At 32.3% G+C, this 20,830-nt stretch overlaps 3 protein-coding genes and 1 long non-coding RNA gene across 11 annotated transcripts; 1 reads left to right on the top strand and 3 right to left on the bottom strand.

Moving 5' to 3' along the window:
- Positions 1-988: 988 nt before the first annotated feature.
- LOC103503957 (protein LIKE COV 3-like) lies at positions 989-3,442 on the bottom strand. 6 transcript variants are annotated; one of them, XM_008468362.3, is made up of 6 exons: positions 3,112-3,442; positions 2,913-2,965; positions 2,533-2,642; positions 2,273-2,440; positions 1,966-2,190; positions 989-1,482 (listed from the first exon to the last, which is right to left on the bottom strand). In XM_008468362.3, the coding sequence occupies exons 1-6, from the start codon at positions 3,238-3,240 to the stop codon at positions 1,316-1,318; spliced, it is 852 nt and encodes a 283-aa protein (XP_008466584.2). In that variant the 5' UTR covers positions 3,241-3,442; the 3' UTR covers positions 989-1,315. The 6 variants fall into 6 exon arrangements, with proteins under 6 accessions (XP_008466584.2, XP_050939166.1, XP_050939167.1 ...); XM_051083209.1 differs by having other exon boundaries at positions 989-1,503; positions 2,273-2,455; positions 3,112-3,433; XM_051083210.1 differs by having other exon boundaries at positions 989-1,503; positions 2,273-2,452; positions 3,112-3,432.
- Positions 3,443-8,863: 5,421 nt separating this feature from the next.
- LOC103503956 (glucan endo-1,3-beta-glucosidase 7) lies at positions 8,864-13,087 on the bottom strand. 2 transcript variants are annotated; one of them, XM_008468358.2, is made up of 5 exons: positions 12,927-13,087; positions 11,936-12,597; positions 10,430-10,753; positions 9,327-9,669; positions 8,864-9,215 (listed from the first exon to the last, which is right to left on the bottom strand). In XM_008468358.2, exons 1-5 carry the CDS (start codon positions 12,994-12,996, stop codon positions 9,178-9,180), a joined length of 1,437 nt encoding a protein of 478 aa, XP_008466580.1. In that variant the 5' UTR covers positions 12,997-13,087; the 3' UTR covers positions 8,864-9,177. The 2 variants fall into 2 exon arrangements, with proteins under 2 accessions (XP_008466580.1, XP_050939165.1); XM_051083208.1 differs by having other exon boundaries at positions 8,864-9,669.
- A 2,759-nt stretch (positions 13,088-15,846) lies between these two features.
- On the bottom strand, positions 15,847-20,605 carry LOC103503954 (uncharacterized). 2 transcript variants are annotated; one of them, XM_008468356.3, is made up of 5 exons: positions 20,281-20,605; positions 19,561-19,622; positions 17,103-19,463; positions 16,884-16,989; positions 15,847-16,666 (listed from the first exon to the last, which is right to left on the bottom strand). In XM_008468356.3, exons 1-5 carry the CDS (start codon positions 20,390-20,392, stop codon positions 16,023-16,025), a joined length of 3,285 nt encoding a protein of 1,094 aa, XP_008466578.2. In that variant the 5' UTR covers positions 20,393-20,605; the 3' UTR covers positions 15,847-16,022. The 2 variants fall into 2 exon arrangements, with proteins under 2 accessions (XP_008466578.2, XP_008466579.2); XM_008468357.3 differs by lacking the exon at positions 19,561-19,622.
- On the top strand, positions 16,661-17,416 carry LOC127148839 (uncharacterized). Its single transcript, XR_007819977.1, has 2 exons — positions 16,661-16,864; positions 16,965-17,416. It is a non-coding gene; the product is annotated as an uncharacterized LOC127148839 (long non-coding RNA).
- Positions 20,606-20,830: the final 225 nt, after the last annotated feature.

Here is a 20,830-nt window from a genome sequence, read left to right as displayed (position 1 = left end):
TCATCTCATCTCGCCATCTCGCCTTAGATGGCAGTTTTGCGTGTGGAGACTGGCAGATCTAATCACCTAGCCATCTCTCCTTAAATGTGACAACACACAACTTATTTGCTTATCTTTGTAAAAATAACATTTTCAAAAAATTTCATCAACGTGAACAATATGAGTTTTTATATATCATAGATCAAAATTATCCTTCCAAGTAAAAGAACTATATGTTTGAAACCAATTATACGACAATCGATAGTGAACACCCTGGGCAAACATATAAAATACAAGATTAACCATTGTTTGAAAATATACATGTCAGCACGTATCACAACAGTAAGCATTTCATTAACTTAAATTAACGTAGGGACCATTTAGAAGTATTTAGCAAATTAACATGTGAACTAAAGTCTTCGTTTTGAAACTTAAAGAACCAAATAGACATAAACTTCAAATGTCAGGTACTAAAAGTTCAATTTTCTTTTTCCGTTTTTTTTTTTATTTTGTAATGTAAGAAATTGGTAAGATTTTTGGAGAACAAACACAAAAGTTTGACTTTGTTAAATTATGAGCTGTGAGATGTTATTTGATGGTCAGTTTCATGACAGAGATTAATTTTATGGCAGACTTAAATTTTTGTTGAAACTTATGAATAGTTCTTGACTAAATTAGTGGGTGAACTTACCAAAAATTGAAACACTAGTTCACTTTGAGATTAAAAGTTCAGTTAAAATCGTTATACTATTCCAAGTTTTCGCCTTGAACCAACAACCATTTCTAGCTACAAGCACCTCAAGAACCATTGCACTTTGGTACTGAAAACCTATCATTTTATTTGTCTCTCACTCTAATTTGTTTTTTTTTTCTAAATCAAAACAAAACAATTGCTAAAAGGATAGTAAATTTGTGTGCTTATGTGAAATTCTATGCATTGTGGTCTTCTAATAATAATATAATTCCTAAAAAATTTCATGGTTTTTCTAATCAGAGTCAAGAAAGAATGTTGGAGAACTAGAAACATGTTTTGAAGAAAACAAAATTTCCATGTCATTGAACATGGGTAAACATATACAACTCAAAAATAAAGGGAGAAAGCTGCTCCCCTACTCAAAAAGTGAAAGCTCAGAAGTACCAAATCATGGATCTGGAAAAAGATTAACGTTTGGCAATATTTCTTCCTGTTTGTTTCTAAAGAATTTGAGTTTCCTTCCAATTTGCAGGTTGTTCCCATTACAGTTTACTGAAGATGCCATTTTGAATCGACTAAGCTGTGTAAAAACACTCCATTTTCTTCATGGTTGGATGAAATATATTCACCCACTGATCATCATTATACCATACTTTTGGTTTTGCAAAGTTTTTCGATTCCACTCGTTGGAATTGCTCTTGGATCCACACTTGTTGGCATTGCTCTTGCATCCACATTTGTTGGCATTGCTCTTGCATCCACTGTGGTCAGTATTTGAGGCACTGACAGCCCTCCAGAGATCACAATTTCTACACCAAATCAAGGAGCATCTGAATTCCATGTTCATAATATTAAAACATATCAAGAAATTCTTAACATTCCAAGTCCAACATATCAACTAATTATTAAGATTTAAAATCTCTTTGGATTGACATTCAAGAGATTCACATTACAATTCATTGTTCATAATAAGCATATTGCAAGAGATTACATTCTTCTACATGTAAGAGCTTAAATATTAAGAACAAATTTTAGATTAGTTGAAATTAAAACGGTAATCCGAACAGTTCCTTAAACTCATATAAGTTAGTTCAATATATTTGGTATCTAATCAAGATTGGGAGTGTCCAAGTACTTCAAACACTTGGTTTATCTTGTACTTTCGAGTTCAATATATTTGGGTTCTATCAGATATTAACACACCAATTTCGTTTACGATATCCTGTTAAGAACAAAGAATCCATTTCCTGCTCAAAATACTAATGTTTTAAATGGTTTCTTTGAGATCATACCAATTCCCTCTCGGACAGAGAGATTAGGCCTCAGGATGTCCTTGGAACTCATAAGAAATATGTCTCCAAGATAGAGATGATTAGTAGGGACATAAACACAGTAGAGTTCTTCTTCTTCCATTCTCCTCTGAAGAACAACAGAGGAAGTGATGAATCCAAAAGCATACTCGCCAGCACGGGGGTGCCTGATAATTGCTACTTCCTTGAAGGCATGTGAAGTTTGATCTGCGGCCAAATTTTCAGATTGTCAAAACCAAGATAAGTGGATGGAAATTAGAACAAGAGTAAAAGCTTTCAATGCTTTAACCTGGTGAAATCGCAGTACTAATTTGTTTCGAGGCCGTGTAAATATAGCTAACAAGTGGCATTTTCTTAATGAACCATTCACCAATAGTAAGAACAGAAGCTCCCAACCAAGATGACATGAAAATACCAACAAGAAAGATGAACGTGATGGAGGTAATAAACCCAAGCCCTGCAGAAAATTCTACTGAAAATCAACGGCGGAAATTCTCTTAAATATTGTTCATTCTGATTTTTTGTAACAAACATAACTCTTTAACTTACCAAAAATATTAATCCCTAAGTGATTATATATTGGAGAGAAGAAACCATCAACAAAACGAATGAAGCCCCAAGTGATGTAGAATGTAATAGCAATCGGTAGAAGAATTACACTGCAAACAAGAGCCCCATAAACCATCAATACTGCGCATTTTAAGCTAACTCGTAACAAAACTAGAGAAAACAGTCACGAAATTTGGAAGTCTTGCCTTCATCTCATAATCACAGAATCAAATACAGAATGATCTCACATTCGTAACATAAATCCATATCTTCAGCATAAATACTAGGATATAGAAAAGAAAAAAAAAAAGAAGAAAAAAAAAGATGCATTTATTCCAGAAATTTAAAAACAAATCTAAAGGGACAGCAGAAGAATTTACCATCCTGTCATGAACTTCTTGGACGCCCAGCTGCGAATGACTTTAGCAAACGCCTAAAATGTATGGATGAAGGGAAGGTTTAGTGTGCATCTAACACTCTTCATGCATAGTTAACTGGAATTGAAGGATTACAGAGCAAGAAATCGGAAGAAAAACGTGGAAAACAATTAGTAATGGAAAAAGAGAAGCGAAAACGGACCTCGCGGCCGGAGTGATGATTGGATAAAGCGGCAACGGGGCCGGTGGAAGATTTGGAAGCTCCATTTTCAGAAACTGTAGCGACTGGGATCAAAAGTTCTAGATCTCGTTCCCTCTCTCTTGTACTCATTTCCGTTTTGATTGTGGTTTTTGGCTTTTCTTTTCTCTCTCCACTTTGATTTTGGAATTACATTTTGGGTCTCTCTCTTTTTTTTACTTCCTCTCCTCTTCCCGGAACCATTAACGAACTATTCGGAACTTCCAACTGATTTTCATTTCAATTTTGCAGAGTCGACCCGGACAGACGAATAAATAGACTCCGACCCGTTTTTCTTTTTTCTTTTTTCTTTTTATTTTCCAAGGGTGAAGATCAATTCTTATTCTACCATCCTTATCCAATATACGAACTTCTTTCGTGTGAATAATTAATTGATTCTGAGATCGAACTTGAAATGTATGTTTTGGTTATTTTTTAGAGTGTTTAAATTTGATAAAAGTGATTTTAAAATTTTTTGAAGTGTCGAATAATTTTTCAAAATGTACTTTTAGAAAATGAGATTGAAATGTAATTCTATTCATACAAGATTTTCGAGAAAATGTAATTCGTAGATTTAAACTTTGTATATTGGTTTATATAGTATCTTATATACAATCTCTAATATATACTTTTTTATGTTTTCTCTCAAATACAAATTAAACTTCTTAAAACTTTTTATTCTTTGATCTTCAGAAAATGGTAGCTGCAAATCAATTTGGGGTTCAATCTTGAAAGATGATGGTAATCTCGAGCTTGATAAGAACTTGCATGTCTTCAGAACTTTTAGAAATTTAATTTGAGTCTTCAATTTTTCAGAACTCCAATTTTTTCTTCAACCAAAGATCTTTGAAATGAATGGCAAGGTCTCTAGAGAAATTTCATGTACTTTAAGTGGGCTTAGATCTATTTGAAATTTATTTGTTTGATGGGCTTGGGCCCATTTGTCTGTTAGGCTTGGACTTGTGCCTATTTGCCTAGTGGACTTGACCCATTATTTCTTTGGTTCAATTTTTCCATCGAACTTCAATTAGGTTGGATATAAGAAAACTTGATTACCTAAACTCAATCAAATTATAATTATCACGAACCAAAGTTTCTTATTCAACAAATTCATTTTAAAGAAACAATCAAAACCAAATTTTGAGAAATGAGGTTTTAAACAAAATGATCTATACTTACTATATATAAAAACTCCTATATAGAGAAACTTTTCCTCACTATTTTATCTATTTTCATTATTAATTTGATGGATGATTTTGTCATTTTAAAATCAAATATAATATTACTAATTAAATCACTTGAATCAACTCTTAAAAGCTATTTCACACCCCTTTACGTCTGTTACAATTCTTTTTTAAGTTTTTTCTTTCTTTTATAAATAAAACTATTATAGAATTTATGACTTTATCTTTAATTATAATTAAGTTAGTTTTAAAACTTTTGAAATTTTAGTAGTTTTGCAATATCATTTTGTTACTATAAAAGGAGTCTTTTCCATTACATTTTCTAAAATTTGTCTCTCTTGTTTTCTTTTTCTCTTGATTTTTTTTCACACAACTCAATTGCTCTCAAAATTTATTTATTTTTTATTTAAAGAATGATAGACAATGACTTTTTTGTTCCTTCATCTACAATATTCCCTCTAGCAATTTTTTTTTTGTATAATTGACAGACAAAGACAAACAATTATTAAGGATTTTTGTTGCATACCATGAGTTCCTAATAATTATGTTTTGTTTCTTTTTTTTTTATTTTGACGATATGTTTATTTTTTTCCTCTTTGTATTTTTTCTTCTATATTCAATGATATAGAAATAAATCTTAAATACTTAATCTATCTTTCTTATATCCATTCTATTATTTTAGCAATTTTTTTACTTCTTTTATTATCTTTGTCTAAATTTTCAAACAGAATCTAAAAGGGAAAAAAATAATAATGCAAAAATGAATAAGATAGATTATGATATATAAAAAAATTTGAAATATCACGAACATCAGACGTGTTAAATACACGTGTGCATAAACACTTATTAAAAAAACTAATTAAATAAGTAAATGTTTAAATTTTAACCTTATTTTAAAGAAAATGTTTAAAAGTAAATATATTTTTGAAAAACATCTCTTTTACAGATAATCCAAACGTATTCTAACCAATCATTCAAATGAGAATATGCAATAGGTTTGAAATCCCTCTCAAGTTTGCTTTTCATTCAAGATAAGTGCTACTCTTGGGTTTATGAGTCAAATTCATTCTCAAATATAATTATATGCTGAAATTTTCTATAACCTATTGACGTCAATCAATAATTTTCTAAGTGGATAAAAATAATCCTTTCAATTTATAAATTATATATCGGCATGAAAGTTGTAAATTTAATATATTTTTTTAGATTATATTGTAAATTTAATTCCTGATGAAAGTTGAAATTTTGTACTTATTAAAATTTAGTTTACATGTTTTAATAAAATCGTCGCAAATGTTCAAATTTATATTTAAAATTTTATCAAATCAAAAAATAAAAACAATTTGTCAAAAATATAACATTGGATAAAATATTCCCTTTATAGAAAAATAAGCGTAAATTTTTTTTGTTTTTGAATGATTTTATTCTTTAATTTTTTCTATTTTTGAAAACCTCCAAAAATTTCTAATTTTTCAAAATGTGACCAAATTGTAATTAAATATTTTTTTTGTTTTGATCGCAGTTTAATAATTTATTATAATCGATCAATTAAATCCAAAAGAAAATGGTAATGTTGTAATATTAAAAAAATGTTAGTACAAAGAAAATCAATAAATAAGAGAGTAAAAATTAGAGGGTCAAAACAAGTCAATGAGAATATAAAATATAATAATAAAATAAATATAATATAATATAAATAAATAAATAAGAAATTAAGGAAATTATTAAGAAAATTAAAATCTTAAAATTCTTCCCTATCTCCAATTTCTTTAAAAAATTCTCCAATCTTGGTATGTCTTTATAAATCCACCAAATCCCTCTGTTTATAGAAAAAGTAGTATGTACATAATGGTTTACTTGGCCACTCTTTGTGAATACTTGACATTGACACATTCATGATAGAGATGGCTTGAAATGAACATCTTTATAATTCTCTAATATTTATAATATCACAATTTTTTCTTGCAAGAATTCAACCTTTTGTAAAGACAAAATTAAAATTAAAAAGGAAAAAACTTACAACACATAGAGAGTTGACATAAACCGTCTTTTTTTAAGATTTAATTCATTAAAATAAGCTATTCCCAAACTAACAAAGTTATAAATTAAACATTACTTTTTTTTGTTAGGGATGTAAACGGATTGAGTTAGATTGAATTGGGAGACATTCTCAATCAAATCCATATTTTTGGGTTGGTTAGATTAGCAATCGAATTGAAGGAATGGAATTCCTAAAGCGAAAGCTTATGAACGTCCGTGCGAGTGAAATTCAATTTATGAAACCAATAAATTCAAAGAAAAATAATAAACATGCTTCTCATGGAAAAGGTGAAAATAAACTGACCTTTTTAGAACCAATTCTTCTTCCAAGCTTCGTGACACCACAAAATCTTCCTCGTTATTCTCCAAGTAAAGAATCACATAGAGTTGTGGGCTTCGGTAATTTTGGTGAGGGAAGAAGCTTTTGAGAGAATTTTGTTTTGTTGGGATACAGAGAGAGATCGTAAGAAGGAAAAAAAACCTTTTTTTTTCTTTTAAAACAAATCTCAACAATGGAGGGGGAAGTTATCAAATAACTTCCCCATCCTTACACGTGGAGTTATTCTATTCTATTTAAATATATTAATATATATATATATATATATATATATATATATATATATATATATATTAATTAAATAAAATAAAATCAATATAAATTTAATTAATATATATTATATCTCATATAATATAAACTTTATATTATATCATATATAATATAACCAATGATTTAGATCTCTCATATAATCTATAGTTCTAATATGAATCGAATTCAATTTTAACTTATAGTTTATTTATGAATCTCATTCATATTATTATTATTATTTGAATCATATTCAAATATTAACTTCTCTCATAAAAAACTTTACATTATAATGTATCAAATACATTATATTAATTGTATCATATACAATTTATTCCCTTTAATCAATTTGAACAATTCAAATTAAACCAAAATAAATTTGATTCTCATTTATCCTTATTGAGCTAACAAGGGAACCTTATGGACCTACAGATTGAAGCTCTAATGAAATGAGATTAATTAATTAAACTCTTTAATTAAATTTAATATCTATTCATTAACTATTAGTCATTCCACTAAAGACTAATAGTTGCACTCTTCTAACTGTAGATATATTTTTGTGTTCATTAGATATAACCAATCAACAGTACAATGACCCTTCACAAATTGCTCGTAAGTACAGCTAGGCCAAAAATTACCGTTTTGCCTCTGTAGTTACATCTAACTCCTTAAGTACCATTGATTCCTCTAATGAACAATAATTATAGTCCTACTATAACTGAACTCCTCTCAGGCCAAGAGAGGGTGTGGCGCCACATTGTTCAAGCCCTGAAATCAACCCTTAAGAGAGCAAATTCTCTACTTACTCTATCTATAGAGAAGAAGTGAATTCCTTTTTGTGTAGCTGCGTTCCCAGCTCCCCAATCAGACGAATCCCCAAAATGGTAGGCATATTGAATCGGTTACATAGGCCGCTCTCACCCATACAAATCAAAGGATCGCCTACATAGGCAGGAGTTCACAACTCACTCAAGATTCAGGTCAAGTCACCTATAGTCATCCTGGTGAAATGTAGTCTCAACTAGTAACGGTGTTAATAAGAGAGACTATTCATTTCATGGTCCGGTCTTATACAAACTCTTTGTATAGAATACCCCCGCTCTAATGTCTCGACATAAATGATTAGGATCAAATCATTTGTAGCACTTTAGAACAATTGTAACAACTACAAAGCAGGCCGTATTCGTAGTGTTACCAAGATAAGGTATCCAGCCTTATCCATTTACTACAGACCATTTAGGTTATCACTTAAACATGATCCACTTGTATGTCTCCACATACATGTTTAGGTTACAGAAGATAACCTTGGATGTTAGTTTATTGGTTTTGTGAGTTAATGCAACTAAATATCAAATAAAATAAAATACTTTATTTTATTAGATAAATAAAAAGTTTGTATTATATATACAATTACAAACTACAAGACCACGAGATTTAAGGCATCAACCCCAACACGAATAACCCGAGTTTTCAACCTAACCCGTAAAATATGAGTTGGGTTGGGTTGTCGGATTGATTTTTTTTTTTTTCGTTTCTAAATTCTAATATTTGTAAAGTTAAAACGATTCCTTTGAATTTTTTTTAATTATTGTAATTCAAATTTTCAAATGAAACATTCTCCCAATTTTATATATATATATATATATATTATTATTAATTCATATTGAAATGATATTAATTTTTCAACCCTCTAACTTGAAACCCAACACAACCTACATTTAAAACCTAATTCAATATGAATTAATTTATTATTAAATTAATTAGTTCGGATGGTTGAATTATTCAAATTATTTTCCCTCCTAACTTTTAGGATCACATATTTTTTGCAAATAAAAAAAAGAACTACTTTCAGAACAGTACTAATAATCTCTTTTCTGAAAAAATAAAATAAAATAATCCACAGTATTAATGATCTTGAAAAAAAAAATTCCAAATTAGTGTTGTAGCTGTTTAGTTATTAATTAACAATTAAGAACAAGCATTTCTATAAAAAAAAAACACTAATCTAAACATGGAGACACACACACTTACAATTTACTAACAACCTTGTAGCTGGAAAACGATAAAATATATATTTTAAAATTAAAAAAAAAAAACCAAGAGAAAATATACATATGTTAATGGAGTTTGGAAAGTGGAAAATGGATCTTCATCTTGATGAAGATTGGAAGCCTCTCTTTTCCAGAAATTTACATCCAATTATCCAACTGCTTTCTAATCTCATCACGTGCTCCCACCAGGATAATTGCAGCCATCGTAGCCTACAACAATAAAACAGAAACAGAATTAGATTGTAGTCTTAGTAATGGTAGTGAAGAAATTAGGTCTCAATAATCCAAAAAATATATATGGAGTTGGTTGTGTGTTCAGACTTGGGTTGTTAGAGGAGAGTGTGGCAGATTGTGAGAAGTCACAGGTCCATGGATCACGGCCGCCATTTTGGAAGAAGAGGTTCATGGCGTAGGCGGCATGTGAGGCTATGGTGTTTGGCTCAAAACATGCTCCACCAGGTTGAATCGCGCTGCAATCCAGCCCTCTTCCACAGGCATAGTCCAAATTGGCTTGAAGCTGGGCGTCTGATACGCCACCCTTTGGCAAGCACCATGAGCCTCCTCCTGCCTTCGGCTTTGGACTTGTTGGTGCTTTGGTTGATGGGTTGTTCGCTGGAGACGACGGAGTCGTCACTGGTGTTGTTTTAGGACTACTTGGAGTGCTCTGTTGGGGAACAACAAAACCATTATACAAATATAGTTTCTATTTCTTAGGAAGTTTTGAATGTTGCACTTTTTGTTTATCTTTAAACTTCAAAATTTACACTCAATTTTGTTAAAAATACTCACATGATTAATTAATTTTAAATAATTATGAAAGTGACATCCTAAATTTAATTTTAATAGTAAGAAAAAAATTGTAAAACTTGATCGAGTATAATTTTTTTTTTAAAATAATAGGGTGAATATTTTGATAAAAATTAAGGTGAAACACATCTATCTAGATTAAGCTAAAACAAAACTCAAAAAACTCATTTCCATTTAAATTTTTTTACGAAAATGGTTTAAAATATATTTCAAAAACTTATTTAAGATACTTTTGCAAATATTTTATCCGAAATGACTTTTATTTCTAAATCAAACACCTAAATATATATTTAAAACACACCATAATATTTTAGGACCAAATAGATATTAAAACATTCATTAAAGAAAAAAAAGAAAAAACATCAAAATTTTAGAGGTATAACATTCAAACCAGTGCCCACTAATAACATGCTTGGATTGACTAAAAGAACAATTTAAAAGCCATCATTTTTTTCAACTCTTCTATAAAAAAGTTATTTAAAACATAATTGGAATGTATTTTTCTTTTCTTCAAAATGATTTATTCTCAAAATTAAGTAATTGGAAATAATTCATTACAACAAATCAGGGAAACAAAAGTAGTAGAAAGGTTATATACATGAGAATGTGTTTGTTACCTGGCCATTTTTGGAAAGACCAACGTCATAGGTCATTGTAAGATCAGGCTTGAACAATCCAAAAGCTCTTTCAGAACCAGGGCCAGGCTTCAAATCTTCGTCGTAAAGTGCAAAGAGATACGTATCAACTGATTTCCCCGGCATCAATGGCGTACCGACCATGGAACGAAGGTGCGCAATCAGATTACCATTGAATGCCTTAGCATTTTCAAGACTTGGACCAACCTCGTCGTTGTCCCCTTTGTACGGCCACCCCGTCTCTGCCACCACAATCTCTACATTCTTGAACCCCATGGAGTTCAATGCAGATCTTATGGCGTCCACCTGCATCCACAGCCACCACAAATAGCATGTTCATAATTTTCAAACGATCTAGTTTTAATTTTGATAGAGTTCTTAAAATGATGTCTAAATTCATGTCTAAATTTATGTGATTATTACTTAGGTTTCGTACCTTTTTTTTTTTTTACAAAATTAAACATATATATTTTTATCACAATTTCTTATGGTGGTGTTTATTCCTTTCGAGTCCAAAAAGTGAGTTAAGATAGTCAAATTCTAAAAACATTTTTTCTTAATTTTTAAAACTTTGTTTTTAAAAATGTTGATGAAATAGGTGTTAATAAATGTAATTTTCAATTACTAAGAAATGGAATAATAATTAAAAAAAAAAAGGCTTTGTTTTTTTATTTTTAAAAATTAAACCAATTTCCTCCAAATTTTCATACTATAGTTTTTTAGCAAGTTCCAAAAACAACACCAAGTTTTTTGCCAGTTCCAAAAACGACAAGTTTTTTTGAAGCATTCTCTTACACGAATGCTTCAAAAAAACTTAGAGGTGAAATGAGTCTTGTAAACTTAACTTAAAAAAAAAAACAAAACAAAAAAACAACAGTTTTCAATAAAAATAGCTTAAATTAATAAAAATAGCGCATCTACTTAGGTTAAATAAAAATTGGTCTATCACACAAAATTGGGGCCAAATAACACAAATATGTGATTAATGATATAACTAAATGACACTGGAATGTATTAAATCTGCAAGAAATAAAACTTTTTAATTTTCAAATCTTGAAATAGGTGTATTTAGTTCAATTCCGTTAATTTTTTAGAATAAGTGGGTTTTGATCTGGACGTTCAAAGTTTACCTTTTTTTTATTATTATTATTATTACGAGCTTGTAAGAAGGAGTTTAAAAGAGAATTTTTCTATAATCTTAAATAATTAAATCACATCTTAAATTAAAAATCTAATTTTAGGAAAGATACGGTAGAGTTCCTTTGGTCCAAAATTGATGCAAGTAAGCAACCTAAATTCTAATAGATAGCACTCTTGAAATTACATATTTATTGGGGTAACTCTACCTTTCTATATATATATATTTTTAATATTTTTATTAACTCGTCATTTTTTGTAAAATCGACCCATTTTTTAAATTATAAACTTCCCACGACTAAAAGCCAAAACCACAAACAAGACACAGGGATGGAAGATTGATGAACTCACCTGTGCGTCGAACATGTTCATGTACTTGATATTGGTGTTCGTGTCGAGCCGCCCGGCGTTGGGCTGAAAAAGACAGAAGGCCAAAGTCTCCGGCCGTGGATCGCTCCGATAAGCGAAGTACGGGTATGGGTTAATCGTGAATGGCGATCCAGTGGCATTGTTGAACTCCAATAGCTCCTTCAACACGGTCATGTAGTTCGGGTGGAACATCCCCGACGACGGCGGCTCCGATTGTCGAAGCACCGCCATGGAATGGACAGTGGAAACCTTAATATCCCCTAGAGACATCGAGTTGAGCGCGTTTTGAATATTCTGAATCGCCGGCACCAGTTGGTTCATTAGATTTTCTTGGTTGGAGGTTATCACCTCGTTTCCGACCGTGATGAGAATGATTTTACTCGCCGGATGGAAGGGAGCTACATTGGCGTTAACCCAATTTTTCGCGAAATTCGGGTCGGCCGCTAGGGCTGGAATGTCACCGTTTGCAGCACCAATTACAATTCCGATCCCTGTATTTGCTAGGGCTTTGATGATAGCCGGATCAGCGCCGTACAGTCGAACTTTCTCGATTGAAGTGGACTGAAGTAGCTTCGCCGTCGCTGACGGAGGCGGAAGGTTATCGGCGACTTGACCGTAGTTTATTCCGATGAACGATTGCGAATCTGCAAAACAGAGCACATTCAACTAAAAAATCGCATTCAACCAAAAAATTCTTTCGATTCTTGTTATCGAAGATTCTCCATCTACTTTCTTTCTCCTGTTCTAGAATCTTTTCGCAATCATAATCAAGGTTCATAAAAACTGACGCTACAAGAAAATTCACAGAGAATCCACTTCAATTTCTGAATAAACACCAGGAGATCACCAGAAAACAAGATTTGTAGATTATAAAAAAAAAAAAGGACAAAACGCAAGAAAACTTCAAGCGGTCAAAGTTGATAAAAGATTTACAGATAACAAAATAAAGAAATGACGAAGACCAGAAACTTACAAACTATGTCAGTGGCCAGTAGAAAGCTAAAGAAAACGAAAACAGTAGAGGGAAGAAGAGTGGAAGCCATAGGGGATGGAGTTGCAGGGTGTGATATGTTGAAGACGGGATGCAGAGGAATGAGGAATTATATAGATGGGGAAGAAAGGAAGAGGAGAAGGGTAATATGGTAAAATGGATATTCAGTGGGTCCTTCTAGCTTTTTTGAAAAGCGGGCTGCCCAACAAAGGGAAGTGAATGAATTCCACCGTCAAGAGAAACGGAAGTGGAAGCTGGCGGAGTCGTGGAGGGCTTTGCGCGATCGCTGAGTAACGTCCATTTTCTAATATTTATTAAAACAATGATTCAACAAAAAAGGTCTTATGTGTTGGTGAATGACCTAAATGCCCCTTTCTCTTGACCGTTGCCTAACTTCCGTTTGTGGGCGGAAAATAAAATCAAAACTCATAAATTTTTTATGGCATATTTTTTTGCAAATTTTATCTAATTGGATTTAAGTAAATGCAAATAATTTTTAATTTTTTTCTACTCGTAAAAATTTTCTATTTTAATTCCGAGTTTAACTCTAAATTAATAATTTTATCAGTTATGTTCCTAAAATTTGGAATTCTCTTGATTTAAATTTCAAACTAATTGTTATACCAAATTATATAAATATATTAGTTTAAAATTTAAACTCAATTATATCTTAAAAGTATATTAGTTTAAAACTTAAATTCTCATAAATGTATTTGAACGGTTAACTTTTATAAATATATGTAAATAAAAAATAAAAAACAAAGTGATATTTTCAAAGTTCAAATTCAGATTAATACATTTATGAAAGTTCATTAGCTAATTTGATATTAATTTATAATTTAAATTGATATAACCTCGAACTTAAAAGTTTAAATAGTATAACCTTCCAAATTTAAGTTTAAAATAATTTTTTTTCAATTTTTATTTAATGATTACATTTTTTGACATTTTAAAAAAAATTGTTGTAAATGACAAAGCTGCTAAAATATAAATATCGATAAAAATTTATGAGTGCTTATTAAAATAATTTAAAATTTTGCTATGGGAATATTTTAGTTTGATATGTTATGTTTATATTTTATTTTATTATCTTTTTTATTTTGAGAAAATGATACTAATACATACACTTAGATATTGGACTGACCCACAATTTTCGCATTCGATTAAGTTGTTCAACGATAGTACACTAATATTGTCTAACACACTTTTCTTACTTTTTTGCTTTAAATATTTTCCTTTGAAAAAATAACTCAAACAACCTAGAATTGCACTAAAATGTTGTTATAAAATTACGATCTTAGGTTTTATTTTCTTTTTTATCCATGCATTTTTATAGGATTTTAGTTTATACTATTTTTTTCCAATAAGTTTAAATTTTAGTTTTCAAAAGATATTTTTTTTATTAAATTTGATTAAATAATAAACTAATATATATTTTAAAAAGGATATTTTTAAATATAATAAAATCAACTAAAATATTTACGACATATAACAAAATTTTAGATTCTATCAAATGATAGATATAGTTCTATTATTGTCTATTGATCGAAACATATCGGTGTCAATTAATATTTATTATTGATATAATCTGAAATTTTGCTATATGTTGTAAATATTTTATCAAATTTGTCAACTTTTACAATTCTCTTTTTAAAAATGAAATAAGTACTTATTTTTTTCGACTTCAGTTATGAAAATGCTACATCTTTATTTATGAGTGTTGGATTTAATTTTTGTTTGGTCCTTAGCTTTCTAGATACTATCACATTTATAATTAGTTGTAAGGATAGATGATTCAATATCTCACCTCAAGGTTAGAAGATATATGTTAATTACATTGAGCTAGTTTTATTTCTCTTTCATGCACAAAATTCAATCATTTATACTTTTAACTTTGATTTTTCTCCAAATGCTCACCTCATGAAAGAGTGACTAAATAATGAAAATATATAATTAAAATGAAACCAAATATAAGGAAGGATCATAATAACTTAACCTATATACAAGAATTGATATCTTAACTTATAAATAAAAAAATATTATTGTAAATGACGTGAAGAGATACTTTTATTTGTGTCTATCTATATTATCATAGATATTTTTATTTATATACATAGACTTTTATTCGTCTGTTTATGTCACTATGATACAATAGTCTTTGGTAGTTTTTCTTGACATTGAGCACATATATGTTTTGTCATTTTAAAAAGTCCAAAAAGAAAAAAGAAAACATAAAAACCTCTACACTTTTACTTCGCTACTAAGAAACATTAGTGATTGAATTAGGCAAACGTGACCCACGGACCCCATTTTTCCAACGTGCAAAGGTGCTTTGAGCGGCGAGAGAGCAAAGCATTTCCATGAAAGCTCGCAGTGGGAAAAAAGCTTTGATTCTCAATTACTTGTTAAATAATTGTAACTACTTTATGATAAATCACTAAAGGAGGGCGAGCTTTACGATGGTGCGATTGATTGGTGACGAAGCAACTTCAATTCTCTTACCTTTACTCATCAAATATAAGACGGACAACTTTTGAATCCAATTCAATGGTTTGTGTACGGTACGTCTTCCTCCGATTGGAGATCTGCTTGGCAAAGGTTAATTTGTCGTTCATGGGGTTTCTCCATACTTTTTGAGTAATGAAATGAAACACTGTTTTGAAGCTATGAGATTGCGTTCAATTGTTTTTGTCTCTGTTGTTCTGCATTCTCCTAATTTTCGAAACAATTGAACAAGTACCGATCGATATACTATATTGGTTGTTTAGTTTCTGGTTAAATTGCAGTGATGGGCATTGGTAATTTGATGTCATCGAATTGTAGGAAATTGGGATATGCTTTGTTTTTCTTAGGCAAATGGGCATTGGTAATTTGACCTCAGGATCCAAATTAGTAGTGAGTGTGGAGCAAAATAAGAAGTATGAACATTCATGACTTGCATAATGTAAAGAACACTGCTATAACTTATCTTTTACAACTTCAAAACCAACAAATCGACTTAATGTGTTTATCACTAGACTGGGCAGATATTAAAATCAACAAATTACATCACACGTTGAAGCATTTTTCTTCTCAAATCTATATGCTCCTTCTTTTTGTCAAAAGATGACAGACATGTACAAGGTCTCTAGTGACTTCATCGAGTAGTCCACTCAGAATATGCTTTTCCACGTCCCTTACAACTTCCTCTCTTTCAAAAAACACGAATGTGGTCTCGTTCCATCCCAAGTCCCACATACTATTAAAGTCAGGTTCCTGGTTATAGATATCACTTTCAAGCATTCTGGGCAAGTAGTCTTGTACTTCACATTCTGGCTTACCGTTCCTTCCATAGAATTTCAATGCCTCGATGTCTCTATGCAACTGCTTGATCAAGTCATCCAAAGATTCTATTTTTTTGGACCTCAAAGAAATGTTTGTGCAAGGACGTTTGCTGAGCTCTTGCCGTATGCCCTTTCGCTTCATGAGCTCATAACTACAATCGATTGTGAAATTTCTTCCATTTTTTAAATGGCTATGATGACAACTGTCATGAAGAATGAAGCTCGGTATGTTAAGTTTGAAAAGTGCTTCTGCTGCATTCAGGAACCATTCACTTGTTATAAGCGTCTGCTTAAGTTGGTTTTCTCTTTCTGTCAGTGTCTCTTGCTTAGTCTTGGAAAAACTATGCAGGTGCGCCAGATGTGGGGGATATAAGGTGTTCATGTTGTATTGTTTTGCTTCTGCACCATAAAGAAATTAGACATCGATAATAAATACTCAGTTCTTTTTAATTCGATTACAGTGTTCACTCTTTCTGCTTATGTATGTTCTGTCTTTGCTTCGCTTTTTTTTTTTTCTATTGGGGCAGGGTAGGCCGGTGATGATCGTATTTGGATGTAAGAAGATAGGTTGGGTGTATATTTATTGAAATGAACATGGTAACTGAAATCTATTTACCTTCTACTGCATTTGTTACAATTTTGGAGCTGCTGATTTCACGTCTGCCAAATACTGACCTCTGATCTTCCTTACTGCTAGTATTAATGGAGATTGTTTTCTGGCACTGTAAAAAAGATTACGCATATATGGGTTATCTTGTTCGAGATGTGAAGGTTGAACAGATAGTTTAAACATATTAAACTTAAAGTTTGACGACTTGAGAAAAATTGAACATACACTGACTTTTGGAGCTGATATTTGTGGCTCTTTTAAGATATGGCATTCATCATCAGCAGGAACGGGCGGTGTCAAAACCTGATCATCCTCTTCGTGTGAATTTTGTGTGCTATTCAGTGGCTGGATCATTGCTACTGTCTCTCTGGATTCAACAAGATGAGGGTCCACTTCTTTAGATCCATTTGCTCCGAGGACTTCTAGTCCATCTAGTGCATCAAGCTTTTCATGTTTTTCTTGTTCCACTTCCTGTACTGTTGGATTTTGCTGTTTCATTGCATATGTTTGATTAATTATAAGCCCCTCACTTTTCTGCATTTTTGTAGATTTGAGTTCATTCTTCACAGGTTCCCTTGCATGTTGCTTTTCCATAACTTCAAATGTAGTTTCTAAGTCCCTTGAAGAGGAATTTTGTTCTACGCTCTCGTGGGTTATTTCACTTGTTTTGTCATTTAAATCATAATAGTTATTTTCTCTGGAAGGATGATTTTCAGGGCATCTATTGTTAGGAAGTACGTTAGAGTGTTGAGCTTTGATGGTTTCGTTGCAGCTTTTCTTACCTCGTCTGACATGGCTCATATCCTGCTGCTTCTTAGGAAAAGCGAATGTTCCATGGACTGGTTTTGTTAAACTCTTGGATGTGATACCGCTTGTCTTTTGATTTCTCTCCTGCACTGTCTGTTTTCTAATTCTCTGTTTCAACTCTTCTACATGATGATTTATGTTTCCCATCTCTGCTTTATGGACCATAGGTGGCTGTTGGTATTTGGGACTGTTTGGGATCTGTTGATGCATTCTTGATAGAAGTTTATCTGGATGCCTCTTTTCTAATGGAATTGTTCTTTTTTTATATCCTTGCAGTATGATTGCATTTTCTGATTTTTTATGCAATTGTGCTTCCATCTGCTGCATCCCGTTCCTTTTATGTTCTCCTCTCTTTTGATCCCTTTCCATAATGTTTAGCTCCCTGTGCTTTTGGTGAGGATGCCTCGTATGACCTTCACGATAATCCTTCTGCAGCACTCTTTTCTTTAATACTTCTCCGTGTTCATCCCTGTGGCTTTGATCCCCATGCTTTATGTGAAGCTGCTTTGCAAGTTCTTCCAGATGATCCTTCTGACCTGAGACTTTCTGCCTTGTTTCATCCTTGTTTTGTTGGTTAAATATTGTCAGGGTTGGAGTTGATGGACTTGTTTGTGGCCTTACTCCTTCAATGCCTTTCCATGATGATTTTCCACTAAAAGTAATGGCTCGAAGACTTGCATCATTTGTAGGAAAGTTGTTCATTGCTTGCGAAACGAATATGGTGTTCACCACAGTTGAATTCTTATCTGATATGTTTGGTTTTTGATTGCCGGAGTTGGACCGACTTTCTGTAACATTAGTCCTTGGCTCTGCCTTTTTGGTGATACCCCTGGTGGATGGCTGCAGATCCTTTTGTGTGACCTTTTGCTTGGAACCTGAGTCCTTGTCCTTGTGTGCATAATTTGAACTGTCTGAAAGATTATCTAGCCCCATTAGTTTTGCAATTACATTTGAGATTCCTACCTTTTCACGTGTGTTTGAAGTTTTGACATCATGGCCACAAGTTGCTGATCTTCTATGGAAACTCAATTTTACAGTAGTTAGAGGTTGTTCTTCCTGGTTGAAATTCTCTCCCTCTGCAGTGTATCTTAGTGTTGCTAACTTCTGATTGTGACCATTTCCTTTGACTTCTTGGCTGCTGCGTGAATTTAGGGACAGTTTTTCCAAGGAGAACCGTGGTTGGTAAAGTTTCTGATCAAGTGTTTCATCTTTATTTTCTTCTGCATCTTCTTCATTCTCTAGGAGTACGATCCTATTCTTCTGTTGTGGGCTGATCACGTGCTCTGAAGCCTCATGCAAGTCCACAAGCATCCTCAAAGACTCCTCCAAATCCATAGCCCCTTTCAACAGTTCCTGTCCAATTTCAATGGAACATCTGCCAAAATCAGAACCATTTGAGCAAGTTCTTAGAATCTGGTTCAGTTTATGTGCCCCCTTTGATATCTCCTTAATATGCAGATGTGAGATGGTTGGAAAGTATCCAGTTACATTGTGGTTCCTATCCAGGCCGCCTCTTTTGTTCATTTTCCCGATTTGAAAGGACCTCCTACCAATTTGTTGCAGGAAGCCCAGCATCAAATTGTTTCCCGATGAAGCATTTCCTCTTAGTTTTCCTCCATTTTCTAGTGCAAAAGCCAAGGCCATGGACAAGTCTCCTATTTGTTCCGAGTTCCGGTCTCTAGTGTAAGGAACAATTTGATTTGAAGTATCATTAGTCATTGGTGATTTATTGCCTCCGCCATACCTTGTGTGTATTGTGTTCCCAGTCTTGGGAACACTCTGCATCGAGTCATACATGTAACAATATAAGTTACCAAGGTCAGATTCTAAAATTTTAGCATCATGAATCAACTTCTCTAACTAAAGTTCTGCATACCATTCCATGTGTTTTAGTGTTCTTTGAACCTCTATGGATTTGTTTTGAGTAAGAATACGCATCTGGAAAAAGAACAACACTTCAGACAACATGACTTAAACAACGGATTTGCAACTGATGTTAGAGCTCATGATATATCAAAGCTATGTGAGACGTTAGAAGAGATTTTTTTTGCCTTGATTCATTTTATGATGATAATTGTGCAAAATATGAATATAATTTATGACAATTTGCCATTAAATTGATCTATTGTGTTGGACGGCATAAGAGGGAAATAGCTACTTTTCTTCCATCGTTCCTTTTAAACTTCTCTACCAAGTTAACAGCGTTGTTTCTCTCTGCTTTTAGATTGCTTGTATTCATGGAGAAAAAGAATCATCCCTAGAGAAAGGAGCTTTCATATGCTCTTGAACTAGTCTAACTTTAATGTCAAGTTTAACTTCTTGCAGACTCTTTGTTAGTGGTTACTGACACAGTTCGCGAGTTTTCTTGACATGATTACTCTCTTGTTATAACACGTTCTTCGTTCCGAACTTATCAACAGACATTGGAACTTTGGAACATTTGTTTCAAATGAACATCAAGACAAGAAATGATTGGAGGATCCACAATGGTGAAGATGGACCAGACCAAACTTTAAGCTACAATTGAAGGCAATGAAGGAAAGGAATTCATCCAATTCAAGTTGAATTCAAGTGAAGGTTCATAGAGTTTACTAACCGATCGTTGTAGTTTTGGAACGGTTTGAGGTCTGCGATGCATCAGCCATTCGCTCTTTCCTTAATCTGAGATCATCTAACAGCTTCTGAGCAAAATCTGATCTCTTTGCCATGTTGGGTTTTGCTGGGTGGGAACTCAAGGTAACTTCTCATCAACCAAGGGAGGGAGTGTGTTTACATTGGAGGCTATTTCTAAGTGGAAGAAGATTGCTGTGATTTCTTTTCATTGTGGTTGAAAAGGTTCTCTCATGGTTGGGTGAGATGGGAATTGTGTTTTGAACCAAAAAAATCAATGGAAGTTTGAAATTTTGGGTTTTAAAAGGTTGACGTTAAAGTCTCTCTCCCACTGTTTCATTTTACTTTCATTACAATTTAAGCAACGGCGATGATATTGAAGGGCTTCTCATCCAAGCCTTCTGTGTCAGCTTTCTTTCCCTTTCTTCACCTTCTGCTATCTCTTTTACTATTTCATTCATTTGTTTATTCCCTTCAAAATTTACAAGTATCTTCATTGCTTGTTTTCTTTTATACAAACAAGCATATAGTGTAGC

Source organism: Cucumis melo, chromosome 4 (genome assembly GCF_025177605.1).
Source record: "Cucumis melo cultivar AY chromosome 4, USDA_Cmelo_AY_1.0, whole genome shotgun sequence".
Classification (NCBI taxonomy): domain Eukaryota; kingdom Viridiplantae; phylum Streptophyta; class Magnoliopsida; order Cucurbitales; family Cucurbitaceae; genus Cucumis; species Cucumis melo.
The sequence above is the reverse complement of the archived record's forward strand: the minus strand, read 5'-3'. Positions and strand labels throughout refer to the sequence as shown.

Excerpts from the sequence above, each read along its gene's own strand:
- LOC103503957 (XM_008468359.3), bottom strand. The coding sequence starts at position 3,240 with ATGAGTACAAGAGAGAGGGAACGAGATCTAGAACTTTTGATCCCAGTC. Across the intron at positions 2,643-2,912 it reads AAGAAGTTCATGACAGGATG|TGTAATTCTTCTACCGATTG; the intron begins GTAAATTCTTCT and ends TCTTGTTTGCAG. Across the intron at positions 1,483-1,965 it reads CTCTGTCCGAGAGGGAATTG|AAATTGTGATCTCTGGAGGG; the intron begins GTATGATCTCAA and ends GATTTGGTGTAG.
- LOC103503956 (XM_051083208.1), bottom strand. The coding sequence starts at position 12,996 with ATGGCTTCCACTCTTCTTCCCTCTACTGTTTTCGTTTTCTTTAGCTTT. Across the intron at positions 10,754-11,935 it reads TGAACATGTTCGACGCACAG|GTGGACGCCATAAGATCTGC; the intron begins GTGAGTTCATCA and ends CTGTGGATGCAG. Across the intron at positions 9,670-10,429 it reads GTCTTTCCAAAAATGGCCAG|AGCACTCCAAGTAGTCCTAA; the intron begins GTAACAAACACA and ends GTTCCCCAACAG.
- LOC103503954 (XM_008468356.3), bottom strand. The coding sequence starts at position 20,392 with ATGGCAAAGAGATCAGATTTTGCTCAGAAGCTGTTAGATGATCTCAGA. Across the intron at positions 16,990-17,102 it reads TATCAGCTCCAAAAGTCAGT|TGCCAGAAAACAATCTCCAT; the intron begins GTATGTTCAATT and ends TCTTTTTTACAG. Across the intron at positions 16,667-16,883 it reads TGTAACAAATGCAGTAGAAG|AAGCAAAACAATACAACATG; the intron begins GTAAATAGATTT and ends TTTATGGTGCAG.